Source organism: Colobus angolensis, unplaced genomic scaffold (genome assembly GCF_000951035.1).
Source record: "Colobus angolensis palliatus isolate OR3802 unplaced genomic scaffold, Cang.pa_1.0 Scaffold131, whole genome shotgun sequence".
NCBI classification, from domain to species: Eukaryota; Metazoa; Chordata; class Mammalia; order Primates; family Cercopithecidae; genus Colobus; species Colobus angolensis.
In genome coordinates this window covers 3,993,231-4,018,017 of record NW_012114364.1, presented here as the reverse complement: position 1 = coordinate 4,018,017, position 24,787 = coordinate 3,993,231, and the positions used below count along the sequence as shown (strand labels likewise).

The following is a 24,787-nucleotide window of genomic DNA, read 5'->3' as shown; positions in this document are numbered from 1 at the left end:
ATTTTATATATACACAGTTTCTAACTTAAAACATACTCTTCATTCATTCATCCATTGAACAAACATTGTTTCAATTACATGTCAGGTAATAGTCTCTTCTAAATACAGCAATGAACAAAGTAGATTTTAAAGCAGAGAGAGGGAGAGAGAGAGAGACAGTGTGTGTATGTGTGTGTGCAAAATAAAGCCAAGTTTTACTGAGGGAAAAGTGTTTTCTACATTCCATTTACACATCAAGAGCCAATCCTGGATTGAGACCACAGAGTTTTATAATTAAGTAGTTATAATTAAATTAAGACCCTTGAAGTGTAGAAAGAAAAGAGTATACGGAAGAAGGAAATTTCCGTCTGTCAAAAGAAAGAAAGGTAAAAGGAAAAATTTTGCACTACGAAAAAAGAGTGAGAGAAATAAAAGGGCAAAGACATCACTCTGGAGTGTCCTAAGACCTTAGGGTAAGGTAGAGTGGTGACAACACCTGAATAGATTTGGGAGGGAAATCCCAGTGTAAAGAAGCCTTTTTCTTTTTTCTCAGGATGGAGATAAACATGACAGGCCGCTTAGAAAATCTCTGTGTGGAGCAAGATATAAGGGCTCCTCTAGCAGATCATCCAGAGCTAGAGAAGGGTGTGGAGGTAACCTTCTCAAATCCTTCACACTGTAGACTGGTGCAGAGAAATCAGCTGGGAGTATCTAGCTACCTGAGGTTCAACACAGACGTGCTAGGGAACCAGGGGACTAGAATAAGCCTTGAGGCTGGACCAAGGATAAAACAGAAAATACGAACCTTGAAACTACAAGCCGTGACTGCAAGTTTATGCCAGAATGATCCCATTAAAAGGTCAGGTGAGGTGTCTCACAATATTGATATGGGAGAAGGGCAGGGAAGTGCTGGGTAGAGAAGGGCAGGTCCCTGGCTAGGGCTCCACCCCGGGCTTGTGCCCAGGGACCTAGATGAGGACAGGCATTTCTGTTTTCCCGCCTAAATGTTGCATTTCCCAGCACCACCCTGGCCCACCATGCCCCTATCCTGTGCCTATAAAAATCCCAAGACCCTAACGGGCATACACACAAACGGCTGGACATTGACAGAACACGTCGGCGGAAGACACAGCGGCTGGACATCGAGAGGAACACAGCGGACTAACAGCACACACTGACAGACGCCGCAGGCCAGCAGGCCATCAACCAGCGGAACAACGCACAGTTTGGCTGGTGAGGACGAAGGACAGTCCGCTGCTGAGTGACCGGACTCCAGGGGAAAACCATCTTTCCACTCCATTTCCCTTCTGGCTCCCCGCCTTGCTGAGAATTACCGCCACTCAATAAATCGTGCACTTATTCTCCAAGCCCCGTGTGATCCAGTTCTGGTACTCCAAGGCAAGAAAGCCCTCTGTCCTTGCGATAAGGCACGGGGTCTAACTGAACTAACACAAGCCGCCTACGGATGGCTAAACTAAAAAAGCATCCTGTAACACAGGCCCACTGGAGTTTCAGCTGAAAACATTCACCCCTAGACCCTGCCACGGAGTCGGAGCCCCACAACCTGCCCGTCTGCGTGCTCCCCCTAGAGGTTTGAGCCGCGGGGCACCAGAGAATTGAGCCACGCCCCCGTCGCATGCCCTGTGAGCAGGACAAGGGAACTTTTTCTGTTTCAAAATTACGGATTTGAGATTACCTCACCCCATTTTCAATGGGCTTCCCCTGTACCCAGACTACCTCAGAAAACGAGATAAGGATACCCCTTGACGGATGACAGAAAAAGTACAATTGAAGAGTTAAACTTTGAATTGATTGAATATTTACCCAAAACAGACTGAATTAAACCCAGGGGGAATGATAAATGAATGGGTTATCTAAAATCAGTGCTTTCATCAACCCCAGCATCACTGCAAAAAGCAAAAAGAACCAGTTACAGAAAATAAAAGGTCATGTTCTATATGACATCAGAATTGTAGCATATAAAATTTGAGCCATGCTATATTCTTAAGAGGTGGTGTAATGTACATTGTCATTACTTATTCCTAACAAATCCTGATACCTTTAGACTTTTGGAATTATAAATAGACAACTAAAGTTATAGCTAAGTTCCTAGAATAGGAGGCTCCCACCCAGAGAGAGAAAAACTGGGTAAACAGCATCCCTTAAAATGCTATCCGACCACATGTGTTTCTGTCTAGGTGTGCTATGCATTATGCTAAAAACACATGGAAGCTCAAGGAAGGGAAGCATGATCACTGCATAGAAGAACACAGTTATTCTCATAATGCAGGGCTGAAAATCTCAGCCAGAAAAATCTTGATTCTCGCTTAATTAATCTGTTTCATTTAATTTTTTTTCGAACTTAGTAAATGGCATCATATTCTAGTAGTAATCATGCTTGATTCAAAAATCTAGAAGTCATTTTTCATTCTTCTCTTTTTCTTATCTGCACAGCCAATCCATCACCAAGTCCTGTTAGTTTTTCTTCCCAAATGTAGCTCAAAGTTGCCCACTTCTCCCCTCCATTGACACTACCATCTCTTTCCCAGACTACTAAAATAGTCTAGCATCCCTGCTAATATTTTTGTCCCTGACAATTCATTCTCTGTAAGGAATCTAAAGTGATTTAAATCATCTATGCACACCCTTTATAGTTAGAATGAAAACAAAATCCTTACCATGGCTTGACTCCTGAACTTTATCTCCTGCCCCTACTGTTACCCTCCTCTGGTTCTCTAATGCCTAGCAACACTGACCTCCTCTCTGGTCTTCAAAGTGACCAGTTGTGTTTCCCCACAGAATTTGTGCAGTTGATATTCCCTCCTTCTTGAAAGTTCTGCCCTGTAGATTTTTACATGGCAAGAAAATCTTTCTTGTCAACTGGATCACAGCTCAATGCCACTTCTTCAAAGAGAACTTCCTGACGCATCCCAACAAAAGTAGACCTCTTTCCCCTGATGTTCCCTTGTTTGCTTGTTTATGGATATAAAATTCAGTTATCTCTTTGGAGTGTAAGAGATACAAGATCCTTGAGGGCAAGGGTCTTATGTGAGTCTTGTTCATGAGTATATAGGTATTCTATCAATATTGTTCAATGAATGAATGAGTGAATAAATAAATAGGGTAATGAAAAGGAATGGTTACCTCCTTCCCACTGCTTCCTTTTCACTAACTGGGAGTCATGACACTCCCAGTGTCATCATGACTAGGCAAAGTCACTAGGAATCAGGCAACAAAGTAAAAGAAACATATAGTCTTAAAGAGAAATATGCAAAGGGGTTAAAGGGGAATTAGGAAAGAAAAATCTTAATTTAGGAAAAAGAAGAGGAGACTTCTTTAAAACACTATAGCATCTCCCTCAGTGCTGGTCCTTCCAATTCAGAAATATAAAAGGAAATGGCTATGTTTTATGAAGTACTGTGTAATTGTATTTTCTGAGTTGAAATATATGAAATACACTAGGTAATGTATTACCTGACTGGTGAATCTCAAGAGGATTTACATTACATCAAAGTGAAGATTTAAATCTACCAAGTTCTCATAAAGTAGTATAAGCATGTTAACTGACATGAGATACAATGTAGGATTTCATCTTTTTCACAATTGAAGGCTAAACAGGTAATCAGGTTGGTGATCAGAAACAAAATACATTGTTTACATTTCAATAAAAAATTGACCTTAAATAACAGATTTCTTTAAAAATAGCTATTTAAAATGTTTATTAAAATTACTCTGCTCAAGGGACACTTGAAAGATGGTGACATGAGAGTGCTTGTGTAAAACTTCAGAAGTTTAAAATTATATGCTTACATTCATACAAGTTGACTTGTCAATGACTTTTAAGAGTAGAAATTTAGTATAATTATGCATAACACATAATTTTTTGTTTTAATTGCAAAATTATTTCATTTGACTATGATTGAATCACTACATAAAAGGGGAAAAACTTATTTCTTAATAAAAACATATTAACTAGCCTATTAATAATCAGGTTCCTAATGTATCACCACATTCTGAAATCCAAAAACTGCATTCCTATTATGTTACAGATTAATATCTGTTCTCAGAACTACTTCCAAAAAAGAAAAATTATTACCAGACATAAACTGTGTAATAAAGGATAATTCCATTTGGCTCCAGAGGTGGTTGCCATGACAACTTCACCGTGACACCAGACAACTGTTTTACAGAGAAGTCTTGAGGGGGAGAATCAGGAGCTGAAAAGTTAGGGTATAGAATAATGCATTTTATTAAACATATATAAGAAAAAGTTAACATGGTAATACACACAATTTTGATTATAAACTTTTTGGTAAAGGAATTAGGTTCAGTGCTTTTCTCCAGAAGCACGAGAGACTGTTTATTTTCAAAATGAGATGATAAAGGAAGATTTTGCATGGTGGTATTAGAACATCTGTTTCTGTGATTCAATGGAAAAAAATATTTCATGAGAAAGTAGAACAAGGGGTATGTCACAGTGACTCACCTACTGTTCAAGTACATCTTGGTCAACTGTCATCCTCTAATAAAAATAAAAACTTTATTGAGGGTGAATAAATACACAATAAAAGAGGTCCCTAGACAATAAAAAGAGGTGGGAAAAAAATCACACATCCAAGAAGTTGGGAAAGTGATAAGCATAACATTGGGAAAGCAGTTAAAATGACTGACCTCACAAATGAAAACTACATTCCTCAATCTCTGTTGTGTCATTAAAAAGTAAAATAATATCAAACTCTGTTCACTCAGTCTTCAAAATTGAATGGTTTACAAAGGAAATACCAATGTAGCACATAAATAAGAAAATAATTTAGAGTCTACTTATAACTCTGCTATAATAGTGTAAAATACAAATACATTTGTTATTTGGCATTGAATAAGTGGTAAAAACATTACTGCAAAATAGTTAGCCAACTTTATATTTCCATTTAGGTAAAACATTTAGAATGGCATTTCTCAGCTGCTGTGTAACACCACAGTAATGTTTTAGAATAATGGAATATAACTTTTTGCATGTAAAAAAAGAAAACACTAAAATTTGGTTCATTGTTACAGTTATGCACAGAATGTGAATTCATAGGTAGCTAATAGAAATTCTGAAGATTTGTTTACATCTTTAAACAATGGCGACTGAAATACAATTCATGTATAGATCACTATTTCCAATAATTTGGACAGAATCCTACCTGACTTACTTCATTTTTTTTCTTTTTTACTTCTCTGAATAATCTCAGCTATAGTTGTATGTGTTCCCATGTGTGCATGTTTTCATTATTTTACTAACTCAATAAAATTTCCAAATAATTTTATTGAGCAGCAGAAAGTTTATGAGACAAGTTATAAGGAATAATAGTGATAGCTGTATTTGGTATTTTCATTTTGTTATTTTCACTGGCACTACAATAACGTTGCTATCAAATATTGGTTATTACAGGAATGTATGCATCAATTAGAGATGCCTCTTTCCCAAGATAAGAATTATCTCTGAAAATTCTCTTTCATTTGTCAAAACAAAAACCTATAAATATTTTTCCTAGCATCCTTGTAAAATCTGTTTATTGTTTACAAAAAGGACTTCAATCAAAAATGCAGTAACTTAGAAACTAATATGTTGCAACTAACCATTTCTAACATGCTTTAAGATGCTAACATGGAATATCAGATAAAGCTTGGTGCCTTTAAAAGCTAACCTTCAGTAGATCTCTGAATATTTTATTTTTAATGTAAAACATTTTATTGCTAAGTAAATGTAATTAACATGTCTATCTAAAAAAAAATCACTGCACATCCACTATAGCAGACTAAGTTTTAATCATTTTGGCATATGTATTCTAAAATGTTTTGGCATATGTATTCTAAAATATAATCTAACAAAATTGAAACTAGAAAAATTAGAACTTTTGCAGTGCATTCAATTTGTCATCTCAGAGCATCGCAAGGTAGCTGAGAAGGAACTTCACAGTCTATCACTCCTCTGCCTGGCATGATCTTTCCTATTTCTCGCCCTCCCTTTGTGTTCATTTTCATGTCATAGCTTCAATATAACTTCCACAGCTATACTTTACTTCACACCCCAGAGTAGCTTAGGTCCTTCTTTTGTCCTGGTAAATAATTTGGGGGAACATTTATGGCAGTAATTAAAATCATAAAAATTATTTGTTCACACATTTGTCAAATTTAGGTCTCTTGTTCTAACCATGACCTGCATGAGGGCAAGCAGTTCCTAATTCCCAAATAGGCAAATTTCCTCAGACCTTTATCCATTTTCGATTTTCTGTAATTTTTCAACAAGGGAGTCTTGTTCTTTACCCTGTTCCTTAGAAATTATATGACTTAGCCAAGAATTTAGATGGAACTTTACCTTGAGGAAGCATATTTTTAACGGCCCAGGTAATTCAGATACACAACATACTTTGGAATTATTGACTTGAGTGGTAAAAGCTCTGCCTGTTCAAAATATACGTTCACTACTGGTCTCATTCCATCATATAAGATCTCAAATTCTTGCCATTAGGACCTTCTGATTAGATTAGTTATATAGAAGTGGGTATTATTTTCAGAAAGACATTGGCAAATTTTTTACTAATATAATCAAGTATTATATAAGATAGAAAGGAGCACTAACTTTCTTCTCCAGTTTTTAACCATTGACTTATTTGGAAGGAATTTTTTATTAAGATAATTTTAACTTTGAGAGCAAGGAGAATCTATTTATGAAAAAAAATGGAATTTGGGCAGGTAAATTTGATGGAAAAGCAAGCATAGTAAGAAGATGCAATGACTAGGGAAAACTGACCCACAGAGGAATCACACTTAGAAACTGGGACAACCCAGAGAGCCCTAGCCAAGATGCTTTGGTGAAATTCTTTGGTAGAGGTTAAAACATGGAGAGACCTGCAAAAAGAGAAGAGGGACTTGAAGACTTTATTCTTTTAAAAAGAAAGAGAGCAATGCCGGGAAAAGTCTCCCTTCCTAGCAGTGTCTAATGCACATTCTGCCCTGGTGAATGATTCTAGACTCTTAACATTCATAGGCTATGGCCTAGCTTTAAGATGGGGAAACTTGAAAGAAAGAAAGACAAAAAAAAAAGCTACTCCACAAACACGTATGATACTTCCAGGCCTACCCTTCCTGGAAACAGAAATTCCTTTTACAGAAAAAAAAAAAATTCTCTAAATATGCAACGTATAAAACATAAAATGCAACACCTAATCCCAAATGTATCTTTCAAAAGTTATTTTCTTAGCATAATATATGTCTAACTTGGTAAGGTATCAATGTAAAGTGGCCTCAGTAGTAAAGTTGATTTTATTTGGGTTAGGGAAAGTATGTTTAAATATTCAATATGAAAGCTACTAACATTGGGGAATAGCATCTTGTTCAATTATGTAGGGAACCTGTACAATAGCCTGATCTCATTATCAAGTTAATCCTTAATATCATAAAAAAAGTGCTGAACATTTACATAAACATAATCTGCTTCAAAGCTCATGTTAATGTCTATTCTTAAAAATGTAAAAGTTGAAAAACACAGTCATGACATTTATCAGTTAATGTTCAAATCAAATTTTTAGCCTTAAAAATGCCCATGGAAAAACATGATTGACTGTTTTTTATAGAGTACTGATGACTTTAAAATATAAAAAGCATTTTATGCCTGATTTCACTGAATGTAAATCTGACATTGCTAGCTTATTTTATACCATGACAATGAAATCGCTGTATAACGCTGGTATGGTACACAACTGATACCCATGACTAGAGGAGTTTTTACATTGTTTCATTCTATATATGTGTTTCTTGAAATATTATAGAATCAAAGTATATCAACATCCACTATTATATTTACCATCTTCCTCAGTCAGTATACTTATGGGAGCACTCCGAACTCCTTCACCTTTGAGTGTACTAGCAGACACCTCAATGATATATTGGGTATATTTCTTCAGTCCTAAATAGAAATAAAATAGTTAAGAGGCAAACTATGAAATGGCTCTCAATACAATCTTCCAAAAATAAAAACTAAGTGAAAATATCATTCTTTGGCAATAGTAGCTCTTATTTATGAGGACAAAATGATACAGGATAAAGTAGAAAATGACGGATCTACAGTATTCTTTCATGTGACTTGCAATAAACTCCTAGCTTATTTAACCAAAAAGACAAAATTGTAATACCCTGCATGAAAATAATCTCTAACTATTAACATTAAGCTAATATTTGTGGTTACTCTGTCGTTATAAATGCAAATATCCAATATTAGATTTGTTCTTTTACCTTTAATGTTTTGGGTTAAAGAGGTTGTATTTATAGTTCTTTCCTCATTTCCATTACTTCTCTTGAGATAAATTGTATATTTTTGTATGATTCCATTGGGACTACTTGGGGGTAGGAATGATAGCTCAATCTCTCCAGAAGAAATATTTTTGTAAGTGATATTTTCTGGTGCACTATCAGGCACTGAAAGAAACAAAAAAATATAGATACATAAAACAATTCCATTCTAAAAATCTATTCTGCTGAAATTGTCACTGAAGCGCACTAGGTTATTTACATGTGAACGTTCACTAGAATGTAATGGTAATAAACATCCTGAATGAAGTAAGGTATAAATAAATTATAGAACTTACAACTGTATAAGAAAAATTTTCATTCAAAAGAAAATGCTACTATGATTCCACAGAATAACAGTTATAAGATGATACGCTTACTAAAATACTTGGAACTATAGGAACCTATCTTGTACTGAAGAACACACAGATACAAGAAAGAGAATTTTAAAACACTTAAAACTTGATTCTATTCCTCATTAATGATAATATAAAAAAAGATCAGTAGGTTAGTTTTGGTCGACAACAAGGTGTATGACAAGGCAACGAGTCCTTCCTAGATGTGAGACTGCATATTATGACCTGGCAGCAAAACCACCTCCCAAGAATATGGGATATCATTAAGTAAAACACTGGTTTTCTGTATCTAACATTTTTATATGGAATACATTATGCATAAAATGGTTTTCAATGTAAATTTGAGTCCAAAACTATATACAAGATTCCAATTCCGATAAAATATTGGAACAGATACCCTAAATTGAGTGAATATCTTACTTAAAATAACTAAAACTCTGCATAACATTAAGATACATTTTCTTTAAGAAATTCTGGTGCTGAAAAGAAAGTTAGAATTCAGTGGTGACTGGCCAAAAAAAGTCACAGAAAAACAAACAAGCAAACAAAATGCAAACACAGAAATCCTGAGAAGGAAGCTGGTACTAAAGCCAGTTTTGCCTTGCAGTAGATTGGTTAATTCTGGTGCCTTTGCATTTGTATAGTAACATCTGTGTAGAGTGTCAGAGAAAGACTATAAAGCCCTGGGGCCAGCTGAAGGATGAGCAATATCTCTGCAGAAAGACCTGAAACCCTAAAAGAATGCAACTGTAACCAGCGTTATTATATTGAACAATTCTAGGGGATTTAGAGTCTTCTGCATGTGCCATAGAAGTCTATGTGAATGGTAACTCCTGGTCTTGTGCAATGTGATGCATTCATTCTCAGGGAACGGGAAGTGAGAAATAAACTTGCCACGCAGAGAGGACAGAAAGGAAACCTTTTTTCTCTCTTGCCACTCCTCTGGGTGGAGAGAGAGAAAAGAAATAAAAATTATGCTGTTTTGGATTTATAAGTCTATCCCCATGATCATATGTTGACTAAATCCATGATACCTATATGTACCCTGAAGAAACCTCCACTTCAGAATTTAAATTAAAATAAAACTGTAGTCCTGAGCTGCTATTACTCCTAAACAACTAGAAGTAAATAAAAATACTTGCTGGAGGAACTCAACTTCAACAAAAACCACATAAATTTCTCACAGCTAAAGTTTCAAAGAATATGAGCTCACTGATAAAATCACTAAACACACAAGCAAATCAGATACCAATAATGAAAGTCATCAAAGAAAAGCAAAAACACATATACATACACGGTAGTCAGATTTTGAGATTCCAGATATTGAAATAAAATAGAAATGTTTAATATATTTCAAGAAATCAAACATATTTTAAAATATGAGCAAAGAATTATTTAAATAATGGTGAATAATATTAAATAATCAAGCAAGTTTGAAAGAGAACAAGATAGATCTTTTGGAATAGAATAAAATAACTAAAATTAAAATTCCCTTGAGGTATTAAAGAGCAGATTAGATAAAGAAGAAGAGAACTTTAGTGAAAAGGATGATAGTAGTGAAGAAATTATCAAGAGTATAGGTCAAAGAAGATAGTTACGGAAAATATAAAATGGCAGTTGAGACATTGATATCTGGAGGGGGTCTAAAATAATAGAGAAAATAAAGAAGAAATATTTAAAGAGATAATGGCTGGGGCTCATCAAAATTATTCAAAGATATCAAACATCAAATCAAATAATTTCAGTAAATCCCAAGCAGAATTTTTTTAAACCATATTTAGACATATCATTGTGAAAATACAGAATACCAAAGAAGAAAACATCTTAACAGTACCAGAAAGAAAACAAATCATCTACACAGGAGTGACAATTAGATCAACAATCAACATCAGCTGAAATTCAACTGGAATTCTATACCCAGAAAAATAAACAGTAGCAAACTAAAAACATATTCAGACAATAAAAAAAACTGAGGGATAATGCCATCAACACATCCTCAGTAAATGAAATTACAGACAATGCACTTTAGGTAGAAAACTATTTACCACAGATGAAAGATCAGAGTGGCCAAGATAATGGTTTAAAAATTGAGTACACAGAACAATAACATAACTTGGAGGGTTAAACAATATAAACTAAATAACTAAATAACTTGGAGGGTTAAACAATATAAACTAAATAAGTAAATATTATTGCCATTCAAGAGTCCTGTTATAAGAAGACTCTTTTCTTTCAAATGAAAGGAATTGAACATTTTTATTAGTATTCTAAATTGAATGGATATAAAAATTACCAGTAGTAAATTTAGTAGATAAATAAAATTCAGAAGCCTTAAAAGTGTAGATACAGTGTCTCTCCCCTCGATTGTTACCAGTTATTGGGTTATGGTGTCAAGGCACACTTAATAGGAAAAACTAATTTAAAAATATTGATATTTTTAAAACTTTGAGAGGATTGCAATTCAATGCATAGTTTGATGTAGCAATATAATTTCACTATCCTTTCTATCCTAAACACGTTAAATGTTCTCTAGTGTTTTCCCAGGCCAACATATTAAATTGAGAAAAATCCTCAACATCTACCCTGAATGCTTTCTTAACTTTTGGCTCTAAGTGAAATCTTGGACCTGCTGAGAAATACCACAACAGTTTAGCCCTCTTAGGTATCATGTTTGTTTTTCTCCCAGAGTGCCACTAACCACAGGGCATAGGAGTTGGGTAGTTGCATTTATTGCTCCTTTTTTCTTCCTGAAGAACCACAGATCCTTTGAAGCCCCATTCTGTTAGATACCATCACATGCTACCCCTCTTTAAGGCAGACAACTGGTAATACCTCTGTCACTTCTCTGAACATCTCAAAGATGCTACATTTGATGACTGACTTCTTCCCTACTACTCAGAGAGGTCAACATCCATGCAAATGATCTCTCCAGTACCCTGGACTCTGTATTTCTTTATCTCTATAATTCCAATAATCTTTTCCCCCACCTTAGTTTACCTCACCACACTTCACTGGCTTTCATGGAAACACGTAAGACTTTGTCATTAACAATAACTGCCAATATTCCTCTCTTTGACAACTGACTCCTGTCTTTCCAGCTTACTGACTCTTGTACTTTGAATCCAACAATTCTCTGACCCTCATCAAATCTTTACTGTGCATTACCTCTGTTATGTCTTCATTTCCCTACATGCTCAGGCTAGAGTCCATAGTCACTGTAATCACTTCCTAGCTATATCCATCACTTCCTTCTGTTTTTATTTTACTTTCCTGGCAAATTATAATTGGAATTAAACAAAACTCTACTAGCTTCACATGCCCCATGTAATAGCTGAAAATTGTATTTTTTTCAGCTATTAAATGGTATTTTACTGAGTAAAACACCATTCTATGCTGACTAGTTCCACTTAAATTTATAATCTCAAATCTCAAATGGATCATTTTCATTTCCTGATAGCTAATGTTTTTGTTTTAGTTAATTCAGCCTCCCAATCTTTAAAGTATGTTTTCACCATATTCTCTCTTGACAAACCTCTGATATGCCCTCCCTCTCTTTATTTGAAGCTAATAAACTTGCTTCTCATTCCATTGCAAAAATAAAAACACTGAGAAGAGAGCTACATTATCATCCGACTTCAAATTTTCCCTTAACTGCCTTCCCTCTTTCCTCCTTTCCAAGCTCTATCCCTCCACGTCTGCACTGGATTTCATTCCTTCTGTCTATTCAGAGACTTTACACTTGAAGTTAGTCAGAGATACATGTGAACACACATACACTGTAATATACATTCTCGTGTTTAAAAAGTCTTCTTTTGATCACACTTGCTCCTTCAGCTATTACTCAAGTCCACTCTCCACTTCATATCAAAATTTCTCAAAATTTGCCATTCCTCGTTTTCTACATTTTTTTTTTTTGCCTATCATACTCTGTTAATCTCACTTTGTTTTTCTCCATTTTTTTCCTGTAAAAACTACTCCTGTGAAGTCACCAATGACCTCCATTCTTGCCAGAGCACTAATCAATTGTATGCCCCATCTTACTTTACTTGTCAGCAGGATTTGACATAGGGAATAAACTCCTTCTACTTGAAAATCTTTATTCACTTGGCTTTGAAGACACTATCTTCTTCTGGTTTTCCTTCTACATCCAGTGACTTCTGCTTTGTCCTTAATTAGCTCTTCTTCTTGTCAAAGTCTATGTGTCATATTACCCACGACATAGCTGTAAGTTTCTTAACATCTCCCCCTATTGTCCAGTGATGTGACTTTATCCTCATCCCTTGATTGAATATCAAAGATACGGTGAGGCTCCAAATTATATATGCAGCTCTGGATCTTTTCCCTGAGCTTTAAACTTATTTATCTAACTCCCTTCATAATGGCACTTGGATATTTCAAACATGTTCCAAACAGAACTCCTGGATGTTCTCCGTATTGACCTCTTCCCTGGACTTCCCCGTCTAAGTAAATGGCACTACCACTCACCCAGATACTCAGACCAACAATCTAGTAGTTTATCTTGATTTTTCTCTTTACTTCGACATCCAGCATATTCAGCAGCAATCTGTGAAAACTGTAAACCATATAAAGTTCCTATTTCATAATTACTCAAAAGCTCCTCATTAAAATTAAACTGCAAAGTTCCTACAGTGGCATCCAAGAATCTCATGATCCACCTCTGCCTCTCGCCTCATCTGTGAATTCTCTACCCCAACTCACACTGTTCAAGTGACAGAAATGCCCTGCTCTGCCCCAACTCCACAGATTTTTTCCTCTACAAGACGCTGGCAATTGCTATTCTTCCTCTGGAACACTTTTCATCCTTATCATTGTCTTATTTAATCCTGTACCTCATTAATATCACTGGGCGAATATAATCTCTCAGTGTGGCCTTTCCTCAGTCCTCCATCTCAAATAGCCCACTCACTACTCTTTCTCTCTTCTATCCTTGATATTTTTCACTTAGCAAAACTTACAACTACTAAAAATCACAAATTTGTATACTGATTTGTTTTCTAATTCCTAATTTTCTAATTGTCTAGTGTCAAGTTTCAGAAAGGTAGAGACAGATCGTGTCTTGTTTACTGCTACAGCTACACTAGTACAGTGGTAGAACATAATATGGAATCCATAAAAGCTGTTCAGTGAATGAATAAATGTATTTAATATGATACAGAACATATTAAAAATAAGAGAGAAACTCACAGGTAAGGAACAGATACAAGATTGGGTTGAAAAACCCTTTAATTACAAAAAGGGAATTTGTGATGCTATGCTTGAATTTTATAGCTCAGTGTAACTTCCCATTTTGAAAATTTCACATTAGATTTAAGTTTTCCCTCCACAGTTGTCTGCCTACCACCAGTAGTCAGTGTGTAAATATGCATTCCTGACCCAAAGCTGACCTCTTTTGCATTTTTATTCACTGACCCTTAGGGAATAACTAGTGCTGGATAGTCAGGTAGATAAAGCAAGACAGACTCAATGACTTACTGATTTTGAAGAGTGATGACACACTTAGAATTTTCTGAAATAGCACAGAGTGTCCCCCAGTTGTAGAAATACTTTACAAAGTACATAACTGATGAATACAAAAGAATGATTATAATCAATTGGAATAAGTTGAACCTATTAAAATTCCAAAACAAAAAAATACATAGTCCATGATGATAGTAAAAAAAGGGAAGTTACCTTGAATCTGCCAAAAAGACTTGCTTGGCATATATAGCTTTAATGTATGCAGACAAATTTTAAAATGTAATTAATTAATACAAATAAATTTATGGGGTTCTACACAAAATTTTGGTCAACATCCAAGTTATTATCCACTTACGGTTGTTGCAGCAAATCAGACAAGGTGTTTTGATAAAGGCTTACTGTAAAGACGGTTATGTCTTTAAAAGGAAAGGGAATATGTATAGATCATCAAAAGAGTAATTTGTATGGGAACTTCTCAAAGTTGTATTTATGATTGTTACACCCTATGAGAAAATAAAAGCTAATCTTAAGCTTGTTGGAGAACTGCACAGTCTATGATTAAAACACACACACACACACACACACAAAATCAATCTTGTATTGATTTTTCCTGCTTGAACACAAGGGTGTTTTACTTCCAAACATCAGTAAACTCTATTTCTCTTAAAAAGATAAGACGTTTAACCAAATAATTTACTCCTATTTTTAATTAGTAATATTAACACAACACTGAGTTAACACATCACTCAATTTCTCATGAAACAATATTGAAGAGTGGGCCCATATTTTTTACATGAATAGAAGATATAATTACTGTATTTAATAAGATTATTTTGAGCCTAAACACAGAAAAATAGTTGCTCTTGAGCTCATCTTGCTTCAAATGACATTTGAGACCCTACTTAGCATTCTAGCTTCCTCTTTTGCCAAAGGAGCTAAAGTGGGTGGTTTAATAGCAACAAACATAATCTAGGAAAAGTCACTAATGTAGATTCCATTGTCTTCCATTTTCATCCAGGTGGAAAGTGCACAGACCTTGAGACTACCCTAACTTAGGACAGAGAGCCAGATATCAGGAAGATGGGCATTAAACCCTGTACTCTTAACTGCTAGGCCTGGCTAGGGAGCCATGGGATACATTGGTTTCCCCTTCTCTTTATTTTTTTAGCCATCTCCGGATTCTATTAAGTGAGGCCTGTAATGGGGGTCAGGAGGCCTATAGTCAAGCCCCAAGTACTATACTTATGAGTCCTTTTACCCAAATTGTCCTAGGTCTCCTTACCTAAAAAATAAAGAGTTCTGCATGTTTTCTAAGATACTTTCCAAAATGAAAATTCTCATTTTAAACTAAATCTCAAAATTTGTATTCACTTAAAGTTTATTGTCCCTGTCTTCAAATTAAACTCATACAAACAGAAATAAAACAGAAAATAAAATTGCATTTTCAATACTAAAAGATTATGTGCGTGTAATAATCAGAAAACAAAAAAAATTGCTTTCATCATTCATCATTAAAATAAGGTGTTCCTGATGCTGTGGCCACTTAAACGAAATACTTGATAAGCATTCATAAAAATGGTTATTCTTTCATATCACAATAGAATCTTTCAAAGTTATTACTTTCTTCCCCATGCTGGGCGGAAGCCTAACAATAAAATATCAGTGTAACAATGAAGAGAGAGATCTTAGATATAGTTTATAATTTACCAGCTTTGTTGATTACTTCCAAAACAGTATGTGCTGTGAAAGGGAAATGAGTTTTACAGTCAGATAGCTTTGGACTCTAATTCCAGCTCATCACTTTTCAGCTGGTGCCATTAGGCAATTAAACACCCACCAACTAATAAAACTTAAGGAGGGAAGGAAATCCTTTTCTTCTACACTGCTTTATCCCCAGGAGAGCCTGGTATATTATAAATATTTTTTGAATGAATGAACCTCTCAAACCCTCCATTTTTCATTAGATTCGGTTTTCCATGAAGATAACAATAATGTACTGCTTTAGTTTAGAATTTTTTCAAGACAATTTCTGTGAAACCTATTAGCAGGCCCGTGACACTTAATAGGTGCTAAAAATATGCTTGTTTCATTTCCTTGACCCACTGCAAAATAAAACTGAGTTATTAAAGAGCAGACATTTTTCTCAAAAATACTTATTTTAGGTACAATACCTATAAAAGCAGTGAAACATGCCAATATATGGATTAATATCAATTGTCACTTCAAAGCTCTTGATAATGTAAAATGCTCCTTTCATTACCTTCTTATTCCTGCAATTTCAACTACTGCCATTATCTATGGGCTCTTTTGTATCATCTCATTGTATTCATTTCTGTGAAGAATCTCAACAGGATACTTTTCTACAAAAGTAAGCTACTTTACTAGATTTCTAGATCCTCAAGGTCAAGACAGAAATTCATATATAGTATCTGGCTGAACTACATGAAATTGCTGATATTTGGTCATTTGTGACCTATAAAAATGGTAATTTAATGTGGTCCCACCAGTAGCTAGTCAGTAAATATTTATTGTTTTAAATGTACAAATAAAATAGTAACTTTACATTTAGTTATTAATTCTCAGAATACATAGTAGAATTGGCCTAATAGTTATGCCACCAATACATAATTGTAACACAATATAAACAATAAAATAAGATTATCAGACAAACTGTCTTCCTCTAGTTTCACCAAAACTAAAACACAAGTAAGTCCTTGCTTGCATTACTTCCTTTAGAAGGGATATCCTCTCCCAACCCACCCAGCAACCTCTATAACAGGGATCCCCAATCCCAGGGCCACGGACTAGTACCAACCGGTGGCCTGTTAGGAACTGGGCCACACAGCACATGAGCGTCATAAAGCTTCTGTATTTACAGCCACTCCCTATTGCCTGAATTACTGCCTGAGCTCTGCCTCCTGTCAGATCAGTGTCGACATTAGATTTTCATAGAAACGCAAACCCTATTGTGAATTGCCCATGCAAGGGATCTATGTTGTGTGCTTCTTATGAGAATTTAATGCCGGATGATCTGTCACTGTCTCCCATTACCCCCAGATAGGACCATCTAGTTGCAGGAAAACAAGCTCAGGGCTCCCACTGATTCTACATTATGGTGAGTTGTATAATTATTTCTTGATATGTTATGACGTAATAATAATAGAAATAAAGTGCACAATAAATTTAATGTTCTTGAATCATCCTGAAACCAACCCCACTTCCCTCCCTAGTCCAGGGAAAAATTGTTTTTCCATGAAACTAGTCCCCAGGGCCAAAAAGGTTGGGGACCTCTGCTCTATAACGTTCTTCTGCCCATTCCACCACCCTCATTAAGATCCAGGCCAAATGCTGTCTCCTCCATAAGTCTTCTCCAGGCATGCCATTTTTGTGCTCCCATTCTGCATCTATATACATCTATCTATATACTATCTATATACATGTCTCATTATAATCTAAGAATCTATTCTTATAAGTATGTCTCACTTTTACCTAATTTGAAAGCAAGTAGCCATTTAACCTAAAATTTATAGGTACATTGAAAGAATCCTTGGCTTCTTAAGGTCTTTTCATTTGAAAATTCATAGATTTTTATTAGTAGTTCCCTTATATAAATCAGACTTTAAAAAATTTGTACAATAAACCATTTCCTGTACTTTTGCCTGAAATAGAAAATTAATTTCTGGATTATACAAAACAAAATAATGAGAGATTTTAGCTTACGTAAAATGTAAGCAACAGGGCAACTATCAGCTATGCTTACCATATCACTATGTATTATTAAACAAACAAAGCAAAACAAAGCTCACCAGTCTCCGAAGTCCTTACAGAAAGTAAAGAAGATATCTGATTGCCATGACCAAATCTGGTATAAGACCTTACAGAAATGTTATAGAGGGTGTAAGGTCTTAAGTTCCTTAATATTATGTCTGTTGTTGATGTGTTCTTCATATATGAAGTGTCTATATTTTTATATAGCACTTCATAAGTAGTAATGATCCCATTGGGCTTTTCAGGTGGTGACCACTTCAACCTTATTTCATTTGCGGTAACATCAATTACGTCAACATCTTGAGGTGATGATTCTGGTTCTAGGGGAAGAAAAGAAAATTTTTAGTACCTACATTTTTATTGTTGCTTGTTTCTTTAGACCCTAGAGGTGGCATGAAGTGAAGGCAGTGAGCATGTACAATCACTTTTAAAAACAATTAAAACTGCAACTAATATTCTTACCATCTTCGGGAGTTCTCACAAAGATGTCATTTTCTTCAGACAAAGAACTTTCTCCAACGTGGGTTGAGGCTGCCACTCTCATTTTGTATTTTGTGTATTTCTTTAACCCTATGAGGACAATAGACAAACTGTTTAATGTCCTTAAAATAATATTCTTGGGATTGGTGTCATTTAATATAAGACCAGTAAGAATAATTTATATGGGGGACTAGATATCTATATCAGCTTCCAAACAATTGCAGTCTCCTCAAATTCTTGGGCTTCTAGGCCTTTCCATGTTGGTAGTTTCAAGTTCTTTCCTAAAATATTAAGGCAATAATTTAAAGTTGAAAAAGTAACTTTTTGGCACACTGCAGGGGGTATAGTTGACTTGGCACAAATGCCATGTCAGCTGAATTACTTCAGCTGATTTTTGCATTTGTACATTTTAGTCTTCAGTAATGAGTTATTTTGATATACCAGATATAGTATTCCTTAAGTTAAGTAAATTTCTATGAGTCTTGTGATCTGATGCTTTTTACTTCTTTGTGGATAAATCTAGTTAAAGAAAAACACATTTAACGGAGTTATGTATGCAGGTATTTTAAAAAGATATCCATGGCGACACAAAACAACAAAATATGAATTGACATAGCATGTGTTCTGTAGTATATAAGGCACAGGGAAATGGGCATATTTTCCACCAGAATAGAAATGTAAAACAAACAACAACAATAAAATGTTGTTTTCTACCTGTTATGAGAAAGCTGTTATCTATAGTAGTTATCTGGAATGCTCTGTTTGTATCCAGTTCCATTGCATAAATCGTATAGTGAGTTATTTTTCCATTGGGATATTCTGGAGGATCCCAATACAACAGAATAGATGAAGAACTAATATTTTTATAGTTTATAACTTTAATGGAGCTTGGCACTTAAAAAGAAGAATGAACATATGAATGAAAAGAAAAAGTATCACAGTGTACAACAGCAATATCTGCAGGTAATTGTTTCAAAGGAAATACATCCTTACCTTGCTCACGTGTCCTAACACTGAGAACTGTTGGTGGTCCTTCTCCCATGATGGTGAAAGCAGATACACTAATCATGTGCTCAGTGAAAGGTACAAGTCTCCTGATAACATAAGACAGCTGTTCAGCTGCAATGTCAGTAATATACTGATTCCTTATAGTTACTGTTTGAATTCAGTAAAAAGAGAAAAAAAGATGTTTGTCTTCACAATCAAAATTATTTTTTCCTTAGACTGTAAAATCTTAAACCTGACTTCTCCTTATTCATTAATCTCTCCATGCACATCTCTATTACAAGTAGATATGTAATAATATAAACATAAAAATATTAATTTTAGAGATTGTATTGAATATTACTATGAATTTCTGAGTACCTCCCAATAATAACCACAAACACTTTGTGCTGATAATTTTGCTAGTTTTTACACATTACTCTGAAACATGACATTAGTGTTTCTAAGAAAACATAACTTTATTAAAGAGACTGGTTAGGAATGTTTTCTGAAAAGAAAGAGTAGGCAATAATATATAATTGAAATATTATAAATCAATACCAGGTTTTAGTAGAAGAGTTAAAGAAATACATAATTGAGATATTATAAATCAATACCTGGTTTTAGTAGAAGAGTTAAATAAATAGTTTTATTTGGACTCAAATTTCACCATACATTCACACATTCAGTAAACCAAATAATTCTTTAAAACAAGCATGCTTGGATAACTGACAAATAAATATCCCAGAAGGATTTCAAATGTTAGATTTTCGCTTTATTTAGAATTTGTGCTTCTAAAACTCTTAAGTAGCAATTAGGTCAAACTTTAAGTATTTAAGGGAACATCTGCATCAGAAATCATGGGACTCTTAATTTTCAGTGTTACCCTCCAGTCATCTTTGCACAAGAAAGATGGATCAGTAAGTGAAATATAAATATCTATTCAATGTAATGTGATTTTTTTTTTACTAATTCTACCATAAATAGAATAACAGTTTTAATTTTGAATGGGACAAATACCAAATCAGAGAAAAGGTAATAAAATAAAATATTCTTCTCATTTAACATTTTAGAAAAGGTAGAAAGAGAATATGTGTCAGGTGAGTATTTTTAATTTGCCATACATGACATTCTCTGTTTAGAAACTGTAAGAGCCACTGACACTGAAGAGCAAGTGTATATACTAATGACATCACCACATCGTTGGGGTCACCTACACCTGTTTATCACACCATGCACTAGAGTTGTAACTTTCTGACCTATTTACCTTTAGTGACATTTGAAAACCTATTAGTCAAAAGCTGTAGGGAGTGTGAGGCCTGTAAATGATTTGAAGATATGTTAATCCCTTCCCATCACACCTGCTTTGGCAACTGTAATAACTGATTGTCTATGCAGCTTGGCCGGAGACTCTAGGGTGCTACTTTCTCCAGGAAGAAGGTCAAATGGGTTAGGAGGGGCCAGCTTCTGCCTGTGTGGCATTTCCATTTATTGCATGAGGCTTTCCGACAGCTAAAAAAAAAATTGACTCCAGCCCAAGGACCATTAATAATATGGCTGAACTCTGCACTAAGGTTCATTTCTGTGCTAGCTAGTACTGGTGATTTAAATGCACTTTATAGAAAATCAAAATTCTACCTACCAACTGGTGAAGTCTGGTCTTCAGCTCTATTCCTTGCAGGAAAGTTATTATCTGGATGATTGTTATATATAAATGTAGCAAGTGAGTGAAGGTCAGATGACATCTCTGCTGAACCCTCATATAATCCTACCATTGGCTCTACCATGTTCACAATTTCTGGAGCCATGGGGTCATTTATATACTGTAATTAAAAGTAGATATTTTAAAAGACTGTGACAGTTATGCTTCATGACTTAAATCAAGTATTAGTTTTAAAAACTTATAATTTTGGAATCATGCTGTTATAAAAGATAACATATTTTCATGACCACTGTCTTCTTTAGATTCCAAAATTTCATTCTCTGGCTACTAATACTCTGCATCATTGTAGCACATTGTGACCATTGTATTTCCTGAGAGAACAATACTGTATTTTGGGAAGGAGCAGATTTTGTTCTGACTTGAGTTAGTTTCTTTATGGTAAGATAAGATGTCCTCATGCAAAGGTTTCATGACTGAGATATTGTAACTGCTCACCCCCAAATGGTAAGTGTTCTAGGCATACTGATGTATTAGAATGTGTTTTGTTTCTCTAATTACCTGTCCTCATTTGTATATACCATACATGAGAGGTCTACATGCCTGCTTGATATACATCAACGATAATAGTTTATAATAGAGTGAAGTTACATACCAGAATAAAAATGCATGGTAATATTAATAGTTTTCACACAGGATTCATGGCATACCTGTCAAGACTCTGGACTTAAGGAATATTTAAAGTAACTGCAATTGTTCCTAAATCCTATAATGTAATTCACACATGTCAAGTTCACCAAAATGGCAAATACTAAGGTGAAAACATCAGGAACAGATTATGGACGAATACGGTAGAGGTTTTTATTTAGCTAACAAGATGATTCTCATTTCTCCATCCCCACTAGCATAATTGATTGAAACAAAATGGGGAAAAGGTGTTTTGACCAAATAATATTGGATATTTGTGTAGAATGTTGACTTTGGAAATAAGACTACATATTAATTAAAGAAAATGTTGCTTTAAGGGACTTAACCAAGTACAATGTGTGGACTTTCCTTGGAGTCTAATTAGAACATACCTAATCAACACAGGATGTGAAGATAATCGAGGAAATCTGAATGGGTTCTAGGTATTAAATGATACCAGGATGGTATTAATAATTTTGTTCATTGTGGTCATGGCATTATTTTATGGGTGGAAATGTCCATGGTTTTTAGAAATTCGTGCTTAGATATATAGGAACAAAATGATGCTAAGTCTGGAATTTATTTAAAAACCTGAGGCAAGAATGGCAGCCTATTGGTGATTACTGAATCCAGGTGGCAGGTATATGGAGGCTTATTAGACTCTTTTCTCTACTTTTAAACCTGTTTGAAATTTTCCAAAATAAAATAGTTTTGAAAAAAGAATATGCTGAAAAATCTACTCTCTTGTGCTAATTTGTTAAAGTTCTGCTTCAAAACTTACCTCCAAAACACATTTTTTAAAAAAAAGTATTCTATACCTTATCAATTCCATGCTCTTTTACCCTCAGAGTTTATAATAATTAATTCATAATATAGGTTTCAGTTGTTTATAAATTTTGGTATATCTGTCTTTTAATTATCTTACATGTGTTGGAGTTGTCTTCACTCAGAGAGCCAAAAACAGGTTTTCTAGGCCTTAGGAACATCAAAACACTTAATAGTTTCCAAAAAAATGAAAGTAGGTGCTCAGGAAAAAGTTCAGTAAAGCAAGAAATTTTATGGCATTTCAGTTAACTATCTACAAAGGCAAGTTACTTAAATATTAACTCTTCTGAAAGATAAAAGAATGGAGACACGAGTCAAAAAATTTTCAGTCCTCCGAATATTTACAAAACACAATTGTCTAAATCTTGTTACAACTCTACCCAGAAAAGTGTTGTCATGAAAAGCAGCAGGTTTCCCATAAAAACCACTTTTTAAAAGTTGTGATAAAGAGCTATGGATAGGGAACTCTATATGGGTTTGTTCCTATGTCCTTGTATAGAACAAAGTAAAGGTCTTCTATCTTACAACAGCTCACTTCAGCGCTGCCTCCACGGGGAAATTAGGGAGGGCAGGAATCACAAACACATAACTCAGAGAAGCTCTGGTGTTGCAGTCAATACTTTATGCCCAAACCACACAGCTGTTTCCACTATCAATCAGTCACCCTTTGAAAATCTACTGTATACAAAGCACTATAGAATGAACTATAGTGAGGTAGTACAAAGAATTTCCCCCTCAACCATGGTTTTGCATTAAATCTCTCAATATTTTCTATCCCATGCCAGACAAATTATTGAGGGTTAAAGCATAGCATCCCATCAATTACATATGTTAAGCATCTCTGCTGACAGACTGCCATTTCAAAGTGAGGGTTGACCTGAATGCTTTTGACTATGTGAATGACTCCCAAATTCTGATATTCTGACATTAGAAAAACCCTCCATAACTTGGGCAATGATTTGAACATTGGCTTTGTAATAACCCAGAATGTTATCACTAAGTGTATCCTGTTGCGAATATTTCTCACACTTAACCTCTTAAGAAAAGACATTACGTTAGATGTTAGTCAAGTTTTCCTAATGATAAAAAAGTAATAATATTAAAAGCAAAAATGTTAGGAAAAAGTTTGGATTTAAGAGAGTAGTGGGAAGGGGCAGAGAGAAGCAGCAGTAGAAATGAGAGAAATAGGAGGGAAAAACGTCCATTGCAACACCTAAAAATTCCCAACTCACTGCTACTACTGACATTCTGAATTGGATATTTTTCTGTCACAGGGGCTGTCCTGTACATTGTAGGATGTTTAGCAGCTTCCCTGGCCCCCACCTACCTTAGCTGTGACAATGAACATGTCTTCAAAGATTAACAAATGTCTCTTGGAGAACAAAATTGCCCCTGGTTGAGAACCATTGAGTTAGGGAATGTCACAATTTGTCAACATGAAAGGCCTTGCATATGCTGCCCAGGAATTCTTGGAATTTATGTGAAAGAATTAGGAGTCTTCAGAGTTAAATTCCTAATCCACCTGAATAAACCAACTTGATTTTACATGTAATAATCTTCATCATAGTGAATGTGATTTTATTTTCTAAAAAATCATATCTATCAGTTTAGGGTCACTGGAGGTCTGCTGAATTGAATTAATGAACTGTTTGACTTATTCTTAAGAAATGCTTCTATATTTTAATGTACACTATAACATGATTTGTGCTGTTATCAAGAAGTGGTAAAAAGAAAATTTTTTAATCAGCATATGCTTGGAAATCTTCTAAAGGATACCGTATCATTCAACACATTATTCAGGTGAGCAAATCTTTAAGTCTTGACTATGTTTGTGTCCCTAATGCTGAACAAAATACACTTATCTCAAGGCATTGCTAAACTACTTTTGGGTTCTGTCCTCAGCCTCATTCCTAGCAACCAACCAAGCACTTAGCACAAGACTTTCTTCTTACGTTCACCAGTGACAAACGTTGATATTCTCAAGGAATACGTTGGATGAAAAGATGCATCTATATGAATCTCAGAAGTCTGTAATACTAGGCAGCAATATGTCTATTGGAGAAAAATGTCTCAGGTTTCTAACAGAACAAGTACCGGATGGGATCTGACTGAAGTTCAAGCAAAGAGCAGTCCATGGAAATGACTTCAGGGTTTTTTAGACTTCAGTCTCAGTGGAATGAGGCTCCCAGTGAAATGATCGTTTTTTTATTTCACTATTTTGAAAGAAGGAAGAAATTTA

The 24,787-nt window shown here is 34.8% G+C and overlaps 1 protein-coding gene across 2 annotated transcripts in view; it reads right to left on the bottom strand.

The window, feature by feature from the left end:
• PTPRQ (protein tyrosine phosphatase, receptor type, Q) overlaps nt 1-24,787 on the bottom strand; it is a 238,997-nt gene that overhangs the window by 161,687 nt on the left and 52,523 nt on the right. For both annotated transcript variants that reach the window (XM_011934111.1, XM_011934113.1), the window contains 8 exons: nt 21,019-21,199; nt 19,386-19,547; nt 19,107-19,286; nt 18,375-18,482; nt 17,951-18,232; nt 8,257-8,439; nt 7,829-7,930; nt 4,076-4,196 (listed from right to left, as the gene is read on the bottom strand). In XM_011934111.1, the coding sequence (XP_011789501.1) occupies nt 4,076-4,196; nt 7,829-7,930; nt 8,257-8,439; nt 17,951-18,232; nt 18,375-18,482; nt 19,107-19,286; nt 19,386-19,547; nt 21,019-21,199 (1,319 nt within the window). The remainder of the gene's footprint in view (nt 1-4,075; nt 4,197-7,828; nt 7,931-8,256; nt 8,440-17,950; nt 18,233-18,374; nt 18,483-19,106; nt 19,287-19,385; nt 19,548-21,018; nt 21,200-24,787) is intronic.